At 43.8% G+C, this 16,223-nt stretch overlaps 1 protein-coding gene across 1 annotated transcript in view; it reads left to right on the top strand.

Moving 5' to 3' along the window:
• The first annotated feature begins 10,979 nt into the window (after positions 1-10,979).
• LOC131260345 (nephrin) overlaps positions 10,980-16,223 on the top strand; it is a 64,898-nt gene continuing 59,654 nt past the window's right edge. The window contains exon 1 of the mRNA XM_058262044.1: positions 10,980-11,106. Coding sequence (XP_058118027.1) covers positions 11,004-11,106 — 103 coding nt within the window. The 5' untranslated portion in view covers positions 10,980-11,003. The remainder of the gene's footprint in view (positions 11,107-16,223) is intronic.

Genomic DNA, 16,223 nt, shown 5'->3' on the forward strand with positions numbered 1-16,223 from the left:
TTGCCCGGTGCATAGATAAGGTCAGTTCAAGTGGGGATGCTGGTGGCTTGGCCAATATAATAGGATTAAAATAATTGACTACGTTGAAGCAACCAAATGTGTTCTTATATTTCAAGCTTTCCATAATTTACGTAAATAAAAATTCCGATACCGGATGGGTACCTTAATTTACGTCTAATCGAGGTTAAGGTTCCATCGACTTTTTACCCCGAATCATCAACCTCCATTCACAGGATTTTTTTATGATAATCAATGAACAGCTTCAATGTCAAGTTTTCGTTTTATTCGTCCAACCGTCGATTGTCCCATGCTAACCCAACATAAATTTGGTGCATCGAACATAACTCTCTCGCAATATGTTTCGTTTGTGCCTCTCGCGCTCAATGTTAACACTTCTTTGAGAGAAGAGAACACAAGAGCGATTTTATGGCATCTTTTAGTACGAAGTATCCGAATGTTCAACATTCTGTTGCATTTTCTGCATTGAAATGCAATTTCTGTTCTAAAGAGTAAAAAGTGTCAGAGAGAGGGAAAAATGAGAGAGCCGAATTTGACAGATTGAGATTGCTCGTGCATCTATTATGTTTCAGTGATTCTAAAACCTTTCCCTATTAATAAGCCTCATGTGTTTTATGGACTATCCTCCGACCAGAAAAACAAAAGCCCGAATCTTTTGTTTCATTTTGTTTTGAATGTGAACCATTTTTGACAAATTGCAAAAGAGACACTTTAATTGTTAGAAGCATCTTACTGTCACAGACGTCTTTAACATTCGGTCAGTAAATTATCAACACAAAATAGAAATAAGTTGTTCGTTGGTTTACAAGTTTTCCAGTTTGTTTTATTGTAAGCTCAAAAACCATCCTTCCAAAAAAATACTAGCAAAAAACAATTATGAAACGTATTATGTTTTAGTTACCTAAACACATTCCATACTAATTTATCCACCCCAAGGTTTAAATTAGTATGAATTTATATTAACATGATCAGTACAAACTATCACTTTTATCCAAACCCTCAATATTCCTGTGGCTCTTTGTGGACCTTTTTTGGGAATCACTGATGAAGATTCTGGTTCTCCAGAGGAGGCGTGCTCGAAAAAATAGTCCTTCAGCTCTCTCTTGGTCACAAACTTTCTCTCTCTCTCTCTCTCTTTAAAGCCGAACACCCGCACCATCTCGTTGCAGGACAGCAGTGGCGCTTCAAACCGCTGAAGCCGCGACGCCACCATTCAGTGCTAGTCGAACATTCACGCGTTTCGGTACGGGAATTTCGCGTCGTGTGTTGTGCATCGAGATTTTCGACGCATTTTCCGACGTGTCATCACGGATGATGTCGTGCGGATTCTCATGGGCTGGCGCCACGCCGTGGAAGACGCGCGCGTGTATCGTCCTCTGAACCTGATTTAGTGTTAACCGCTGCCCATATAGGCCTTGGGTGGACGAGGCATAATTAAGGTGGAGGTGGGTCCCACTTTCCTCGCTCGATGAAACGGATAAGTGAAGTTGCCACACGCGAAACGGCTGCGCGTACACGTCGAACATTGCGGTGGTGCGCATCCGAAGTGCGTAGCAACTGAAGGATTATCCGGGGCCACGCGGGGCATCAAACGGAAATGGATTTATTCGTCTAGGGGCGGTACTGCGGGAAAGCCGAAAATCAATCATACCGACATGGTAAGTTTGTGTCAAGGCCGGAAGATGGATCGGAATTTCGCCTTCCGTATGCCCATTATCTCAACATCCTTTTTTGAGCCTTCGGAGGGCTCAACATTTGCGAGCCGCATGCGATGCACGAGAGAAACAAGTTGCGTGCAGCTAAGTGAAAGTGTATTTGTGAACGGTTTTTAGATCTACATAGCTCCTTTTAAAACGTGTTAAAAGTATTTAAACAAGTTCATGCAATGTAATAAAACCAACGTCCCACATTCAACCACCAATAATTCATAATTCGGTGAACATGTTTGCTATTAAACATATTTTTTGAACTGTGATTATACAAATCAAACCTTCAAACGCGAAGGATAAACGGATTTCATCCAGCGTTCAACAGTGAACTGAAAGGAAAACTTTCTAAAGAACGATTCCGCTGTCCAAAATAAAGGTAAGCTGCTTTCAAAAATGTGCTCCTTTAAAATACCAGCACAAGCGTATTTGGTTTTCCTCGAGTTTTCCTGCCTTCGTCGCCGTCGAACGCCTTTTGCATGATTGATTCATTTTTCCGGCGAGTGGCCACGAGTGAAAAAACGGTGGATAACTTCCAACGAGCGCGGTGGCGGACGAATCCTTAATGTGATGTGACAGTGCTGGAAGCAGCGGGAAGTTTAATTGACAGTGAACGTCGGGGAAGCCCGACTTCCAGCGAATTATTAGTTATATTGAATTAATGTACAAAACATCCTTAAATGTTGAAATGTTCGAACCAGAATCCCGAAAGGCCGGAAGCGGAGAGTAAAAACCTGACGCAAAAAGAAGAAAAAAAAATGGAAACAAACCGGAAGCGCATTATGTGGTGTGTTAATATTTCAACAAACCGGTGGTATGGCGATGTTTTGCGATTAGAAACACTCCGACAGTGTGCAATTGTGCGGCAGTGTGTCACGGATGATAATAGAGCATGATAACGTGTTTTCCGAACCGGAAGTTAATTATCCTTTTTACCCCCTCCCCAACAAGTGCTTCCCAGCGATAAGCGGTGTGAATTAATCCGCTCAGGCGTAAAATGATAAATTAGTGATGCACCGTTTGTAGCAAAACCAGCTGGAGTAGTTCCCAGTGGTGCAATGCTTGTGAAAAACGCTACCCCGGGAGGAAATTGCACCCAGTAGTGGTGGTGGTTGTGGTGGTGGTCATTTATAAATGCAGCATATTTTATTGTCATATTTTAAATGGTCGGTACCAATGATGATTAAAAAGTGTGTTTATGTGCGGTCGATCGAGTGATGAAGAATAATGATTCCGGGATGATTCGTTCTGACGGCAATTATAGTGTGTTATTCCCACCACGTGCGTTCTATCAAATGTTCCTGGAAATGTCGAGTGTTCGTTGAAAAGCAAACAACTTTATTGTTTTATATGATGAGGGTATTTAATGCTTTTAACTAACATTATATTGAAAATTGAAATTGATTAACTTTAATTACGGACTAGATTTTATCCCAAAAGATTTGCCTCTTTTGTATGTCGTCAAATAATCAATCCCAGTCTTGGTTAACCAATGCCTACTTCAATGGAAATGGATTTGATTTTAACAGCAACCTCTCATTATGGTTTCATCGTGTTATGCCTCCAAATGTGATTACGGTTGAAACTAATTTTAATCTCCTAATGCAGGCTTTCATGCAGGATAGGCCAATAACATAGGCCGATAAAAAGGGAATCGAAAACCGGCCGCTACCGTTTTACGCTCTTTTTGTCGAGTTTCCCAATGCTTAGCGGTTATTGCCGATGTTCATTTGAGGAATTGCTAAATTATCCAACCGACGTCGACGGTGGTTCGATCTCGATTTTGCCACTGCTTTAATCCCCATTTTCCGAAGGGGTTTGTTTAAACATCTCAACCGAGCAGGTATTCGTCCCGGTGCGCTCGCATGCAGCGCATGCCGGCGGAAAACCCACCTCCTACCTACCATAAATCATTACCGGCAAACCAAAGAGGTCCCCCCGCCCCCAATTGGGAAAACCCTCGAAATCCGTGCCGCAAAAGAATGTCTTAATCAGACCATTTTCCAATCCGACAACCGAGAGCGAGAGTGTGGGGTCGGTTTTCCACCGAGGGTGAGAAAAGGGAAAAAAACCCACATCTTGCCATTGTTAAAGTGTTCGGCCTCCGTCGTGGGAGGGAAAAACGTGAGGCGGGGGTGGGGGAAAACGCGCCGTATCGGGTCGAACCAGAATGGATGGATTCTATCGCACGCTGGTTAAGGAATCTCGATCCTTCCACGGGGCGTGAATGGGGTGTGGGTGCTAAAGGTGCATGGCCATGTATGCAAATTCCGAACCAAAGGAATTGGGAAGGAAAAGGGGAGCTAGGGAGGAATGAAAAAAAAAGGGAACAGCAAACCACGTCGATCGGCCGTAAGAAAGTCCATTCGGGTTCGCCGAAGCCGCACGGAAGCGCTCGCGGAATACATAAATTGTGTGCTTCCTGTGCGCCTATGGAATTTCTCCCGAAAGCCGAGGGTCAAGAGGACACCGGGGTCGAGGAGTTGTGGGAGATTAGCAAAGCAACCCCCCGTTTCCATTGCCCTGCACTTGGCCTCCTTTCTCGATTACATGTTTGACGGTTTTGTTTGCATGCTTTGTTTCTTATCGAGTGAACACTGGAAATGGGATTTACCAGCGTTGGTCCTCTTCTCGCGACTCAATACGGTCGCGTTCTTTTACTTACCAACGCGGAATAGTTTGCATGCATGGCGTGTGCACGTCCTGAAACGAACATGGTGCTTTGCTAGTTCACTTATGAACTCAAAAGCTGTACGAAAGCAAACGGAAAGAAAAAAGCCCACTAAAATCCGATAAAACCGTACATCGTCAACAATTTTCCCTACAATCAACAATTCCTGCCCGCGCGAGCGATATTAGCCGAAGAGGTGGAGTGAGGGAGGCGCAAAACGAGGGCAATGACGATGAAGCAAAAAGCTTTTAACGAGATTATGATAAGATTTATGAACATTTTGTGCGCCTCGATGCGATTTTACGCACCGCTAAACTTTTGCGCGAGCAAAAGGTTTTTCCTTTTTCTTTTTTCCACCAATACAGAAAAGTTGGTGCGCGCCTGTTGACTTTCCGCGAGGCTGACTCCGGGGAAAAGTCCCAAGCTGCCCGTTCGTTGCGCCAACCCAAAGTTGTGCGATAGTTATTTGGCCTAGTTGGAGCACATCCAAAGCGCTCCGGCGGCCGGAGCCGGAAGCGATCGTGCGTTCGGAAAGCGTTTACCGGACCGAACGGTTTTTATCGTCCCGGCAATCGGTATGTGGTGCCTGCTTTTGAGGGAGTTCTTTTTTTCTGGTGGTAAGTGGACGACGCATAATTTATGCAAATGAATTGCTGGAAGGGTGATTTGCAGGTAGGGATTGGCATGGGTTTTTGTTTTCCTAAAGTATGATCTTTTATGTTTCCACACAGAATCGGTTTGATTTAAAGATGTTTATAAGTGAATAAAAGATATCAATTTGTTAAAGTGAAACAGGGTAAACTTTTCTTGTTAGGTGTACGTTAAAAACCCATAAGCAACTATAAACCAACTGGTATATATTTTCCTTCCGGTTTCAACTCCAATAGAAACACTTGTGTACTTTACCATAACATTTTCCCCCCGCACAAGGTACAAGTTTTCTCAAAGCGCCCAACTTTGCTCGCCTGCCCAAAGTATTTTCAATAATTCACCCGGCTGCCGAACCTGGTGCTTTAAGTTGTTTCCCTGGGCGGTTCATCTCGAGGTCGCTGGCATCGATTTCATTTGTCGTAAGGGGGAAGTTGTAAAATTTGTGGAAACAACTTCCTTTACCGCAGCCATAAACCACTAACGAAGGGTTCGAAAGGAGGGGCCCGGGAAACCGGGGGGAGGTGAAACAAGAAGGGCAAGAAAAAGAACATATCCTTTACGCGCCGGGAAAGCGAAATGGCGGACCACAAATGAAGGTCGCGCGAAGAAGGGTAGCCTTTTATTTTTCCACGGCAAAACCCCCGAACCTGAAGGTGGAAAACTCGGATCGTTTGGATCGGTGGACGACGGGAATGGTAAATGAAAATGAAAACCGCAAGCGAAACGTATAAGGGCAGCACCCGACATTTCGAACCGGGTCACGGCAGATTAGTTACCGACCCCCGCTCCCTCCGAGAAACCCCGGAGCGTTGTGTGAATCGACAATTCTTCGACCGACGGTCGCAATTGTCAACAGAAGGGACGCCAAAGGATCCCCCCCTGGGATGGAGGGTGGGGGCTTTTTCATTCCAAAACCCCAGTGCGGACAACTCTAAACGACATCTACCTGATCCCAGGTTGTTGTTTAGTCCCTTGAAGATTCTATTTAGCTTCAAAGGAGGGAGGAAGAAACCCAAGGTTCACCTTGCAACAGTTTTGAATAGCGGACATTTTAACCGCAGCACCTCCTTTGGCAACACACACAGACCAAACGAAACGGTTTCTTCGTCTTTTCCGGAAGATTTCCCATTTCGCCTGCCGCACGTGGCCACATTTATTTGATGATTTAGTTTTTATACCTTTTATTTCAACCCGGGTTGTTCCTTCTCTCTACCAAAACCAACAATTGACAAGCGAGAAAACATGCTAAATGAAAAAGATATGTTTTCCCGGCATTGAATAATAAAAATGAAGGCAAATTTGGAGCGCACGCGGCATTCCGTGGCGAGCAGAAGAACACAAGAGGTGCAAAATTGAACAATAAACATTTTTCTTTTCTTTCTCGTTTTCCTCTCACGCCAATTTAGAAATGTTTTCTCTAGTCACGTGCCATTTTAAAAACATTTTATTTGATTTTCTATCCCTCAATTGAGGTTATTTTATTTGCTCGTTTGTTTGTTTCAATGCTCTACGAACAATGTATATTGCAATATTTTATTTACTCGTTTGCTTTGCCAATTCTATGCGAACAGTGTACATTGCAATTTCGAATATATGATTTCGATTGAATTAGTATCCAAGCTCGGTCGATGTTTCAATCAAAATAATTAAAAACAATTTCAACTATTGCTGATGCAAAGCTTATCGGAAGTCCCCTTGGTTGGAATAAAAACCAAAAACCACTGGACGCTGCAAAATTTCATAGGATTATGCTAAAATCTACCTCCAAAACAAAACCACTCTTCTGCTGCGGTTAAGCGAGCAGCTTAACGCAGAGCCACGGTATTTATTTCAGCCAACATAACTTGACCATGGTCGGTCTCGACGCAAAACATAAAGTAAACAAACAAGCAAAAAAACCATTCTCCCCTCGAAAGGGTCGGCTGAGCGCTTAATCCATGCAAAAACGTACCTTCGCACAAGAAGAGGCGGCTTCTTGCGGAGGATTCTCCTTCGCATTGACCACCACCACGACTAGGTCAGTGCTGAAAGGACATAAGGAAAACCACCAACCTAGGGGTGAAATAAAACAAAATAAAACAAGAAACAAACATGCCCGATACACCGTGCGCAGCTGGCTGCGAAAGCTTTAAATAATTCCAACCACAGCCACTCGACACAGGGCCGTGTAAACGACAGTGGAAAATCCGCCCACTTACCAGTTTCGCGCGGGGCCGGGGTGAAAATGCTGGCAAAAAACCAGGGCCGCGACGGCGATTAAGTACATTAGTCGAAACGGAATCACTTTCGCTGAAGGATGTTCATATTTTTTAATCCACCTCCGAAGAAGCTTTAGCCCCACCGAGGTATGGCCATTTCATTCTATTTACTTTTTCTCGGAAAAATCTCCACCGAAAGAAGCAACAAACGAACAAAGCAAATTAATCTCGCAATGGAATCTCATTTCGGATTCTTATCTCGCAAATCTTGAAGTTACGAAACGGAAAAAGAGAACAAACAAGCGGACCAGAACAAACGGAATCTAACTCAAGCGAAAGAAATCTATTTCCCGGCGGATAAAATCTGTTTCGGCCGATGATCGATAATTCATTAAGCAAATGTAGTTTGGAGAAGAAACAATTTGACCAACCACAACGTTTAAACGACGAAAAAAGGGTCGAAAAACCACAACGAAACAACGGCCTACTTACAAGCCGGGTAAATCATCACCATTCACCGCATCAATTATAATTAACTAGCTGATTAACCCGATTTCATCCGGGTAGAAATAAATTCCCAACTGAAGAGTGTTTGCATTCAGTATCAGTTGGACCAGGACAACAGATAATCGACGATTATTTAAGAGCACTTCTACCATCACCCCACGATATTTACGGTGTAAAATAGTGTCTTTATTTAAATCCGTCGCATCTGTCATAAGGTGGCATCATATTTTTTTAGATATTTTCTATCGTTCAAATGATAGAAAATTATAGGCAGGAAGGAAGCATAAGAATGTTGTACAGTTCACTCTTGAAAAATTGGCTTTCTTATAATTATAGCTGGTTGAATTGATTAGACCGATTTTGTATGATTGAGAATATTTGTTTCGTAGGAGAGATGAGATTGACCACCCAAACTGTGACCATTCGATTTAGTGACCCCAAATTGTACGAAAATGATACCCATATTGAATTGTAACCATTGTTTAGCAAAGATATAGGATCTTACCCCTTCCGCCAAATGGATGAAATATTCTCACTTGTTGGCTATATGTTAAAATAGTATGTGGAGCAATTTTTGTAAGAACCCATTCCATAATTAACGAATTATTATTATTTTTCATAATTGTAATTGATGGGTGTTCGAAAGGGGGAGGGGGGGGGGGGGAGTAGGGAAGGAGGGCATTAAAAAGAATAAAAAATTAGCTACATTCCAGCCAAGTTTTGTTCCGATAGACTTGGTAGATTTTGCGTAGCATACATGTGATAAGAATTAACGCTTTATATTTTGAGCATTGCTATTATTTTGCTGAAGAGGAGGAGGGTAGAGGGAGTCTGAGGTAAGATTGAACATTAAGAGTAAGACCATTCGTTTTAGAGACCAAAAATAACTCGAAATTAATACCCATATTGCATTTATACCATTTTCGTGGTATGGGGTAGTATGAGAGCCCCCCTTTCCCCTTCTTTTAGAAAGATGAAATTTTTATTCATGCTATGTTCCTGTGTGAACAGTATGTGTACCAATTTTTGTGAAAATCCATTCAATAATCGTTGAGTTATAATTGTTTTTCATTAATTTTAGAGGGTAGGTGTTCGGGAGGGGCAGGGAGGTATGGGGATATCAACAAACGAAGTTCAGATCATTCAACCTTGGAAAATTAGCTACCTTCCTGCCAAGTTTGGTGGAAATCGGCCTGGTAGATTTTGTGTGATGCGATCACATACATACATATATATATATATACAGACAACGGTGACTTTTATATATTAGATTAATCAATTACGGGCCAATAGGTGTGCATTTCGCATTCCAACTGCGCAGCGAAACGAAAAGTTTTTCCAACTCCAAAACGGCCAGGGAAAAAGTTTCCGTTTCGTTAATCCTCGGAAAAGGGATGATGAAACGCATACCACTAAGGTTGCGAAAAACTAATTTCAACCTTTCACTGTCCATCCGGAACGTTACTGATTTAACACATTTATATACTTTTTTTACTTCTCTTTGCAAATGTCCAAGTTTCGCCAATGATTTCCTTCATTTTCACCGAAAGTTATTCTTTCCCCTCTCTCTCTCTCTTCACAGTGTAAGCCATTCCCCCAAACACGGTGCTGATGGGCGTATTTTTTCGGACGAACAACTACCACCGGTTTGGCGCAAAGTGAACGTTTTTCGTGCCGCGTGGACAGCGGATTATTCTAATAATCAACTGGAAGTGAATTAATAAATTTCGCTCACCGTCCCTCCGTCTCCCCAAACCATGCCGACCCGTCCGGTCGGAATTTATTCAGTCGAAAGAGAAAACACTCGCCACACCGGGCGAGGAAATTCCTGCCCAAGGACCCAAGGTGGACGCGGCTGAAGGGGGGGTGCAAAAATAGATAAAGTTAAGCAACTAACCTCCTTACCCATCCCGGCAGTAACGCGTCCTCGTCGCGTGGATAAATATTTTCGTCGAATAAAACTTTTCCCCCGAAAAACAGGAAGCGAAAAGAAAGAAGAAAAAAATCCCACCCCATTTCCCCCCACGTCATCGTCGACGGGGCAAATATGGCGTCGTGTCGTGCTGTCGCCGAAGTTTTCCGCAGGCTGCGGATATGAATTCCTTGCGCTTAAACCTCCCGCAGCGCCGGAATGGAATAATAAGCACAATGGAGGAATAAATAAAAAAAAGGATATCAGTGTGCGCGTTTGCGGCAAGTGGAAAAATAAGTACCGAGTGACCGAATGGAAAGATGGATACAAAGTATTCCAGCAGAAACGTCCGATAATCAACAGTAAAACTTGTCGGCAACTTTATGATATCAGATTATCGTACAGTTGTTCCGAGAAGGGTGAAAGTACTAGGTCAGTTGATTACGCCCCAAAATTCGACAATTACAGGTTTTTAGACGTAATAGCAAAGCATCGGTACCTATCCCGTTCTACAGCAGGAAGTGTCCAGGAGTACCTAAGACCCTTCCGAATGCGGTCAGTGCTACTCCCGTGGTCGAATTTCACTCCGCAAACACCGCAACCTCTCCTTAAGGATAACCCAATGCGACGAATGTCGAATAACCGCTCGAAGCCGTCAAAAGCAACACGAATCGATGCGTGACGGACCACCGAACCCGCAGTGCCGTAGTAGTGATCGTTCGATAGTGTTTCCGCATCCGGTTCCGGTTCCGGTTCGTGACACCCACGTGCTGTGTGGTCAGCTGTCGATGATAGTTTTGCGGTTCGACCTTCTGCTTTCGAAAGGCGTTCGTCCGCTGCGTGCGAATGTTTTCGGAAAAGAAAAGTGTTTCCCGTGTACCTCCTGACGAAACCGTTGTTGTTCCCATCTTTCCCACCTTAAAATGTTTCCTTACTTCTGTTTTGCTTTTTGCAGGATCGAAAACTAGCTTACGAGTGAGGTTGTGAGAGTTTTGGATGAAAGAAAAAAGGTAAAATAAATCAATGCAATGTAAAACAAAGTGAGAAAAAAGTTCCCGAAGCGTAATGGTGTAAAGGGAAAATCCATCTAGTGATTGTAGAATTCACTGAATCTAAGCGAATTGAAAGTTTCACCGTAGTGTTGTGCGCTTTAGTTTAGTTACCGCATGTGAGTGGCCGGGAAAATTCGGTGTGTGTGTGTGTGCTGGCTGGAGGAAAGGCTGGCAAAAGCAGGGAGTAAGAGAGCGTTTGTTAGATTAAAATAGAAAATGGAAAAAATCATACCGAAAAACGTGACAGGAATAAGCCTCCGAGCGGGGCGAACGACAAAGTTACGCCGGATGAAACCACACGCCGTGCTGCTCCTGTTGTTGATGTGTTGGTTCACATCCGCCGGAAGGATTCCCAACACGTCGGCCAGTTCCGTTATCGGGGACGAAAATGGTAAGTGATTTTGGGGCAAAGTTTTGTGTTGATTCACGTCCAAACATCCTTCGTTTGCTACCGTTTTGCGAACGATTGACGTTGTTTTAACTCGTTGAAAGTGTGCCGAAAAGCTCAGAAGCTTTTCATTTTCAAGTCAAGAATTTATTCCAATGAGCCCCTTTCGACGGTTTTGCCACCTTCAACGAACGGACTTTCGTCCTCTTCCGCCAACAGTTTTAATTACAACGCCGCACGCAATCCCGGTGGCCCGTTGGAAAACAAAACTGGATATCCAACACCAATCCATCATCGTGACCCACGGTCGAATTATTCCAAACCGACCGATACACCCGGGTCCGGGTGCATGCCAACACACAATCAGGGGAAATCTGAAAACAATCTTTTCCTTAACCACACTCGTGCCAGCAAGGCAGCAAGCAATCCCCGACGAATTGTAGGTCAGGGTTTGGGGCATTATTATTTGAAGGTAGTATTTAATTTTGTTTATCAAAATCGCCTCACCAGAAAGAAAAACAAAACAAAGAAACTGACATAAAAGAAAGTAAAAATGTTTACTCCAGTACAGAAACAAGAAAAAAAAGGTCTAATGCTCAACCGACGAAAGATTGCTACCATGCATGTAACATTATCGAGCAAAACAATCCGTATCCTGGAACTGGATGCTAAGAATAAAACAAAATAAGTGGGAAAAAAACAAACCATTGGATGAAAGGTTGCTGAAGACAACGGAAATGAATGGGTCACGAAACGTGATACCGTCTAACGACGCCAAAACATCCCCGAGGAACGAAAACAAAATGTAACAACAAACGATACTGGCGAAGGAGGAACACAAACATATCGTTTCGTGGAAAGCTAGAGACAGGATTTAAATCCCGTCGTTCAAAACGGGAATCCAAGCCCGACGCGGGTTTGCCGCATTTTTTTAATGTTTTGCAAACGTTGATTGGCGTATTTTGAGGGGAAGTCTTCAGAAATAGCTTTCCACGAATGCAGGATCCAGCAGTCACTTTAGGCCGTTTAAGTCCGGTCGCAAACAAACTCCCGTGTGACTTTCACTCACGAAATTCGGGATACAAACGATAGTTTTCAATAGATGCACATGGAGCTCCGCTTTTCGGCGAGCCATTAAGATCGATGGCAACGTAATCGAAAGATAATACCCTTTACTGGATTTATCCCTTCGGGCCCCCCGTTGGCCAGTGGGTTTTCGCCAGCGTTAGCTCTCCAGGCCACGTACAACAAAGTCCCTGGAAGGAAAATTAATCCCATTTCGGGCCCGTTCCGTTCAGTTCGGTTCGATTTTCGGAAACGAACCTTTGAAATCGACAAATGGCGGAGGCAACAGACAAGATTGCTCACTTCTGCTGCCGCTGCTGCGGAAGGAAGTACGGAAAATCTATTGGAATCGATACAAGAAGCAACTCCCGATTCGGGGGTAAGACTCCCTGGGCTTATCCTGTGGAACTGGGACGCTCCGAGCATACAATGTTCGTGTTCCGGAAGAAGTGAGTCAATTCGAACGGCTCGGATCCGAACCTGACGGAGAGGATTTTCTTTAAAGCCGTTCATCGATCGACCGGAAGATAGTGCCATTCAACGAGCAATCCGTCTGTCATGTGTCCTTTCGATTGTTGCGTTTTACCCATCGTGTTCGCTCTTGTCTTCATCGTTAGTCTCTATTTTAGATGTTTAGGTTAGTTTTACTCACTGTTTTTCGATTCAGAATTGCTTTTTAATGTTGTTGTCAACAGGTTGATTATGTGAATTCCCTTAGTAGAATAAAAAAAGAACTCATGAGGACCGCATCATGACATTATCAATCTTCGAACGATCCCTATTTATTATGGCCCCGACTATCGTGTATCCCATTTCCGAAACAAATTAATTCCAATAAAACAAAAGACCTTTCCCAATTCCCACCCCGACGGAGAGGAAAGGCAACCCAAAGGAGCCAATTAAAATATTGTAAGCCAATAATGGACTCCGATAAGGGGTTCTACAGAACCACCTCAACACCATCGCCCCATAATTGATTAGAACAAAACGGTCTTGGATCTCCGGTGAAGTCTCGGCAAAGATCTGCTTTAAACCAAACACCGATGGATCCATTTCTATCGATCCGCGCCTTGGTCAGGTGCTCCGCTCCACCAGAAGGTGACCACCGAAGCCACCTGCCTGTCGGATTGAAGTAGCATAAATTTCGGTCGGTATCGAAAGATGAAGAAAAGATGCCGCTCGTAAACATTCGCCCCCCGCGGAAGAAAGTCCCGTCCTCACCCGGGGGCGAAGACAGCCTCCCGGAGAAAGGGGTTTCCACGCGGCGACCGTCATCATCTTCATGGTTGGTATGTCAGACTGCTTTTTTTTTTTCCTCTCCCACTCCCAAATGTCAGGTGAAGACGTACGGCGGTCGTGAGAGGCCTGTGAAAATGCATAACTGTGAGGTAAAGACGATTCGCTACCAGAACGAAAGGTAGCGGCAGTTGAAAGGCGCAGGAAATGGAATGGAATAATTTTTGTGAGAACTTTGTTCGGATGACGTTGCGTCACATCGGGTTTTTTCTCGGGAGCTGACTCGAGATCAAAGCAGTCTCTTACTGCAACGCGCAGCAGGCGCTGGAAAAGGGATACGACTTTCGGCTCGTTTATAACCGTTTGATATGTACAAAAAAGGAAGGAAAAAACTTCACGTTTCTTTTCCCCATCGAAAGCGAGTCTCGCGCGGGTCGCTGGGATATTATCGACCAATTGGCCTTCCATCGGAGTCGGCCGGGCCATCCTCACAGACGGCCCTTTCGAACGTGTCAACAAATCATCATCATCCCGATCGTCATCGTCGCACCCATTCTCCATCGTTTGTGTCTGCGTTTCGTCGTCCCTTCCGTCCCGGGTCCATTGGAAAGGGTTTCATCATCCCGTATTGGCCGGATCAAGTTTTTAGTCCCCTTTTTATCATTCGAGAACAGACACGGACACGCGAACGCCAACGAAACGTGGCGTGGAAAGGAAAATTTAATCAACAGCCTTTTGTGATTTTTATTGATTTTTCCATGAAACGAGGAAACAGACCACAGCAACATTAAAGGAACAAACGGAAACTTGTTGGGAGAGGATCTAGAGAAGGGTAACAAAAATATGTTTCTTCATTGTGGCTCCTTTCGGGCGGAACATATTCCTTTTTTTATTAATTTTATAAACCCAACCCCAATTGGTCTCAATTCCTGGAAGGAGTGGGATTTTTTGGAGACCTCCATAAAACAAGTTCTCAAGCGCTTTTTAAGCCGTCGGAGTGTAGTTGATAGTAGTTAATAAAAAAGGAAAGTTCTGATTTCTTCTTGAGGCAAACTTTGTGTGGCTTTTCCAGTGAGATTTTATAAAAACGTGTTTAATACGCCACATCCTCGAGAATCGTTTTTTTCCCTAGCGGCCCAATCTCGTAGAAATATTTTCCCATCCCGTTCGAATCAATAAAACCAAATCACGAAGAAAAGGGTCGCTCTGGTACGAAGATGCGATCAACGGATATTTTAATGTGTCCTCATTCGCAAAAAAAAACATCATAGAAAAAGGATCAACCGACGGCACATTTTATGCCAAATCCTTTGCCAAAGACTTATCGATTGACGTTTGCGGGTATCTTTTCTTCTTCCGACCTCGAGCAATATGGAGCTTTCTTGGGCAACTGCCCACAACGACCTTCGACAATATCGTCTCGTTGGGAAGATCAATACCCTAGAACTCGCCGGGGCACGCACCAAAGACGAATAGGACGGGATGCCCAACCCCAAATATGCGTGTGTGTGTGTGTGTCTGTCGAACATAAATTATGTTGGGGCTTTACGTCGGTAATTTATATTCCACCGTTTCTACCGCCCCAACCCGACAGCCTCTTCGTCTCACAAATCCCGCAGAATGTCCGGTCGGGGTTTTTGGCTACTTTCGGTTTGAGGGATTGGAAATATTGCATTTTTTTTCCTGTCCCATTGACTGGTCCCCGCTTCTGGGTGGCCCCGTTTGCAGAGCGACGTTTGAAAGACGTTTTCGGCAATAAAAATGCTCCAAACGGTGAATAATATGAATGTGATTTTAATGGACGGCTTAGGCGTCCATTTGCATGGGCTTCCCGACGTTTGGCTTCATTCTTTCGGCATGATACGTGACGAACGATTGAATTCGTCAGCCATATTTTTTTCGTCGTGTAACTGATAACAGGAAAATATGTTTATCAACGATTATTAACAAAATCCTGAAACTAATCATGGTGATCGAGCCAAGTAGAGAATAACAGGAATGGTTACAACAAAACGAAACAGAGTTAACTACTCGTAACATATTTTCAAGAAGTTCGTAAAGTCGAAGAGAAAAAAACAAAGGGTTCAGAATACGCAGAATAAGTTAATGTTTATACTAGTTATTCAGAGTTCAGAATACAATCCACAGAATGAGTAAATGTTTATACTACAATACTTTTTACCAAAGCAAGACTCGAACATAAACACTAGAGTTAGAAGAAAAATTAAGATAAATATTCTCGGCTAAAACTAGTACACATAAACGGATGATTATGTCATCAAACGGAAAACTCAAAACACACAAGCACACGAAAATCGTTCCCTGCAGTGCCTTGGTCGTGGTGGGCCCCATTTGCACCATGCATAATAGAAGGAACAATTTCCGAGTGCTTTACCAAACCATTATCAATCTCATGGGTTCTCCGACACGCGCAATGGTACTTATTTATTTCGTGCGTACGCAAGCTACCGAAAACCCTTCCGAATGACCCAAATAAACGTGCCTGCTGGGGTTCCTTTTGGGGGAGGGTGCGGGGAATTCTGAATTGATTTTATCGATCTCGTTGCGCCAACGGGTACAATTTCTCCCCGATTTCGAAACGTATCGGAATTCTATCCCGCCTTTCTGGCACGCTCCGGCGGAAAATTCTTCGAGATGGCACCACGGAAAATCGGTCCGATTGGTGACCGCGAAACAAAGTCCAAAATAACAAAGTTTTCGCCGACTGTGAATACCGCTCATCAATCATTCACGTGATGCAAAACTCTCTCTCGCCGGTACGAATCGATGATTACTTTCGGGGAAAACCGCTTGTCTTC

Source organism: Anopheles coustani, chromosome 3, assembly GCF_943734705.1.
Source record: "Anopheles coustani chromosome 3, idAnoCousDA_361_x.2, whole genome shotgun sequence".
NCBI classification, from domain to species: domain Eukaryota; kingdom Metazoa; phylum Arthropoda; class Insecta; order Diptera; family Culicidae; genus Anopheles; species Anopheles coustani.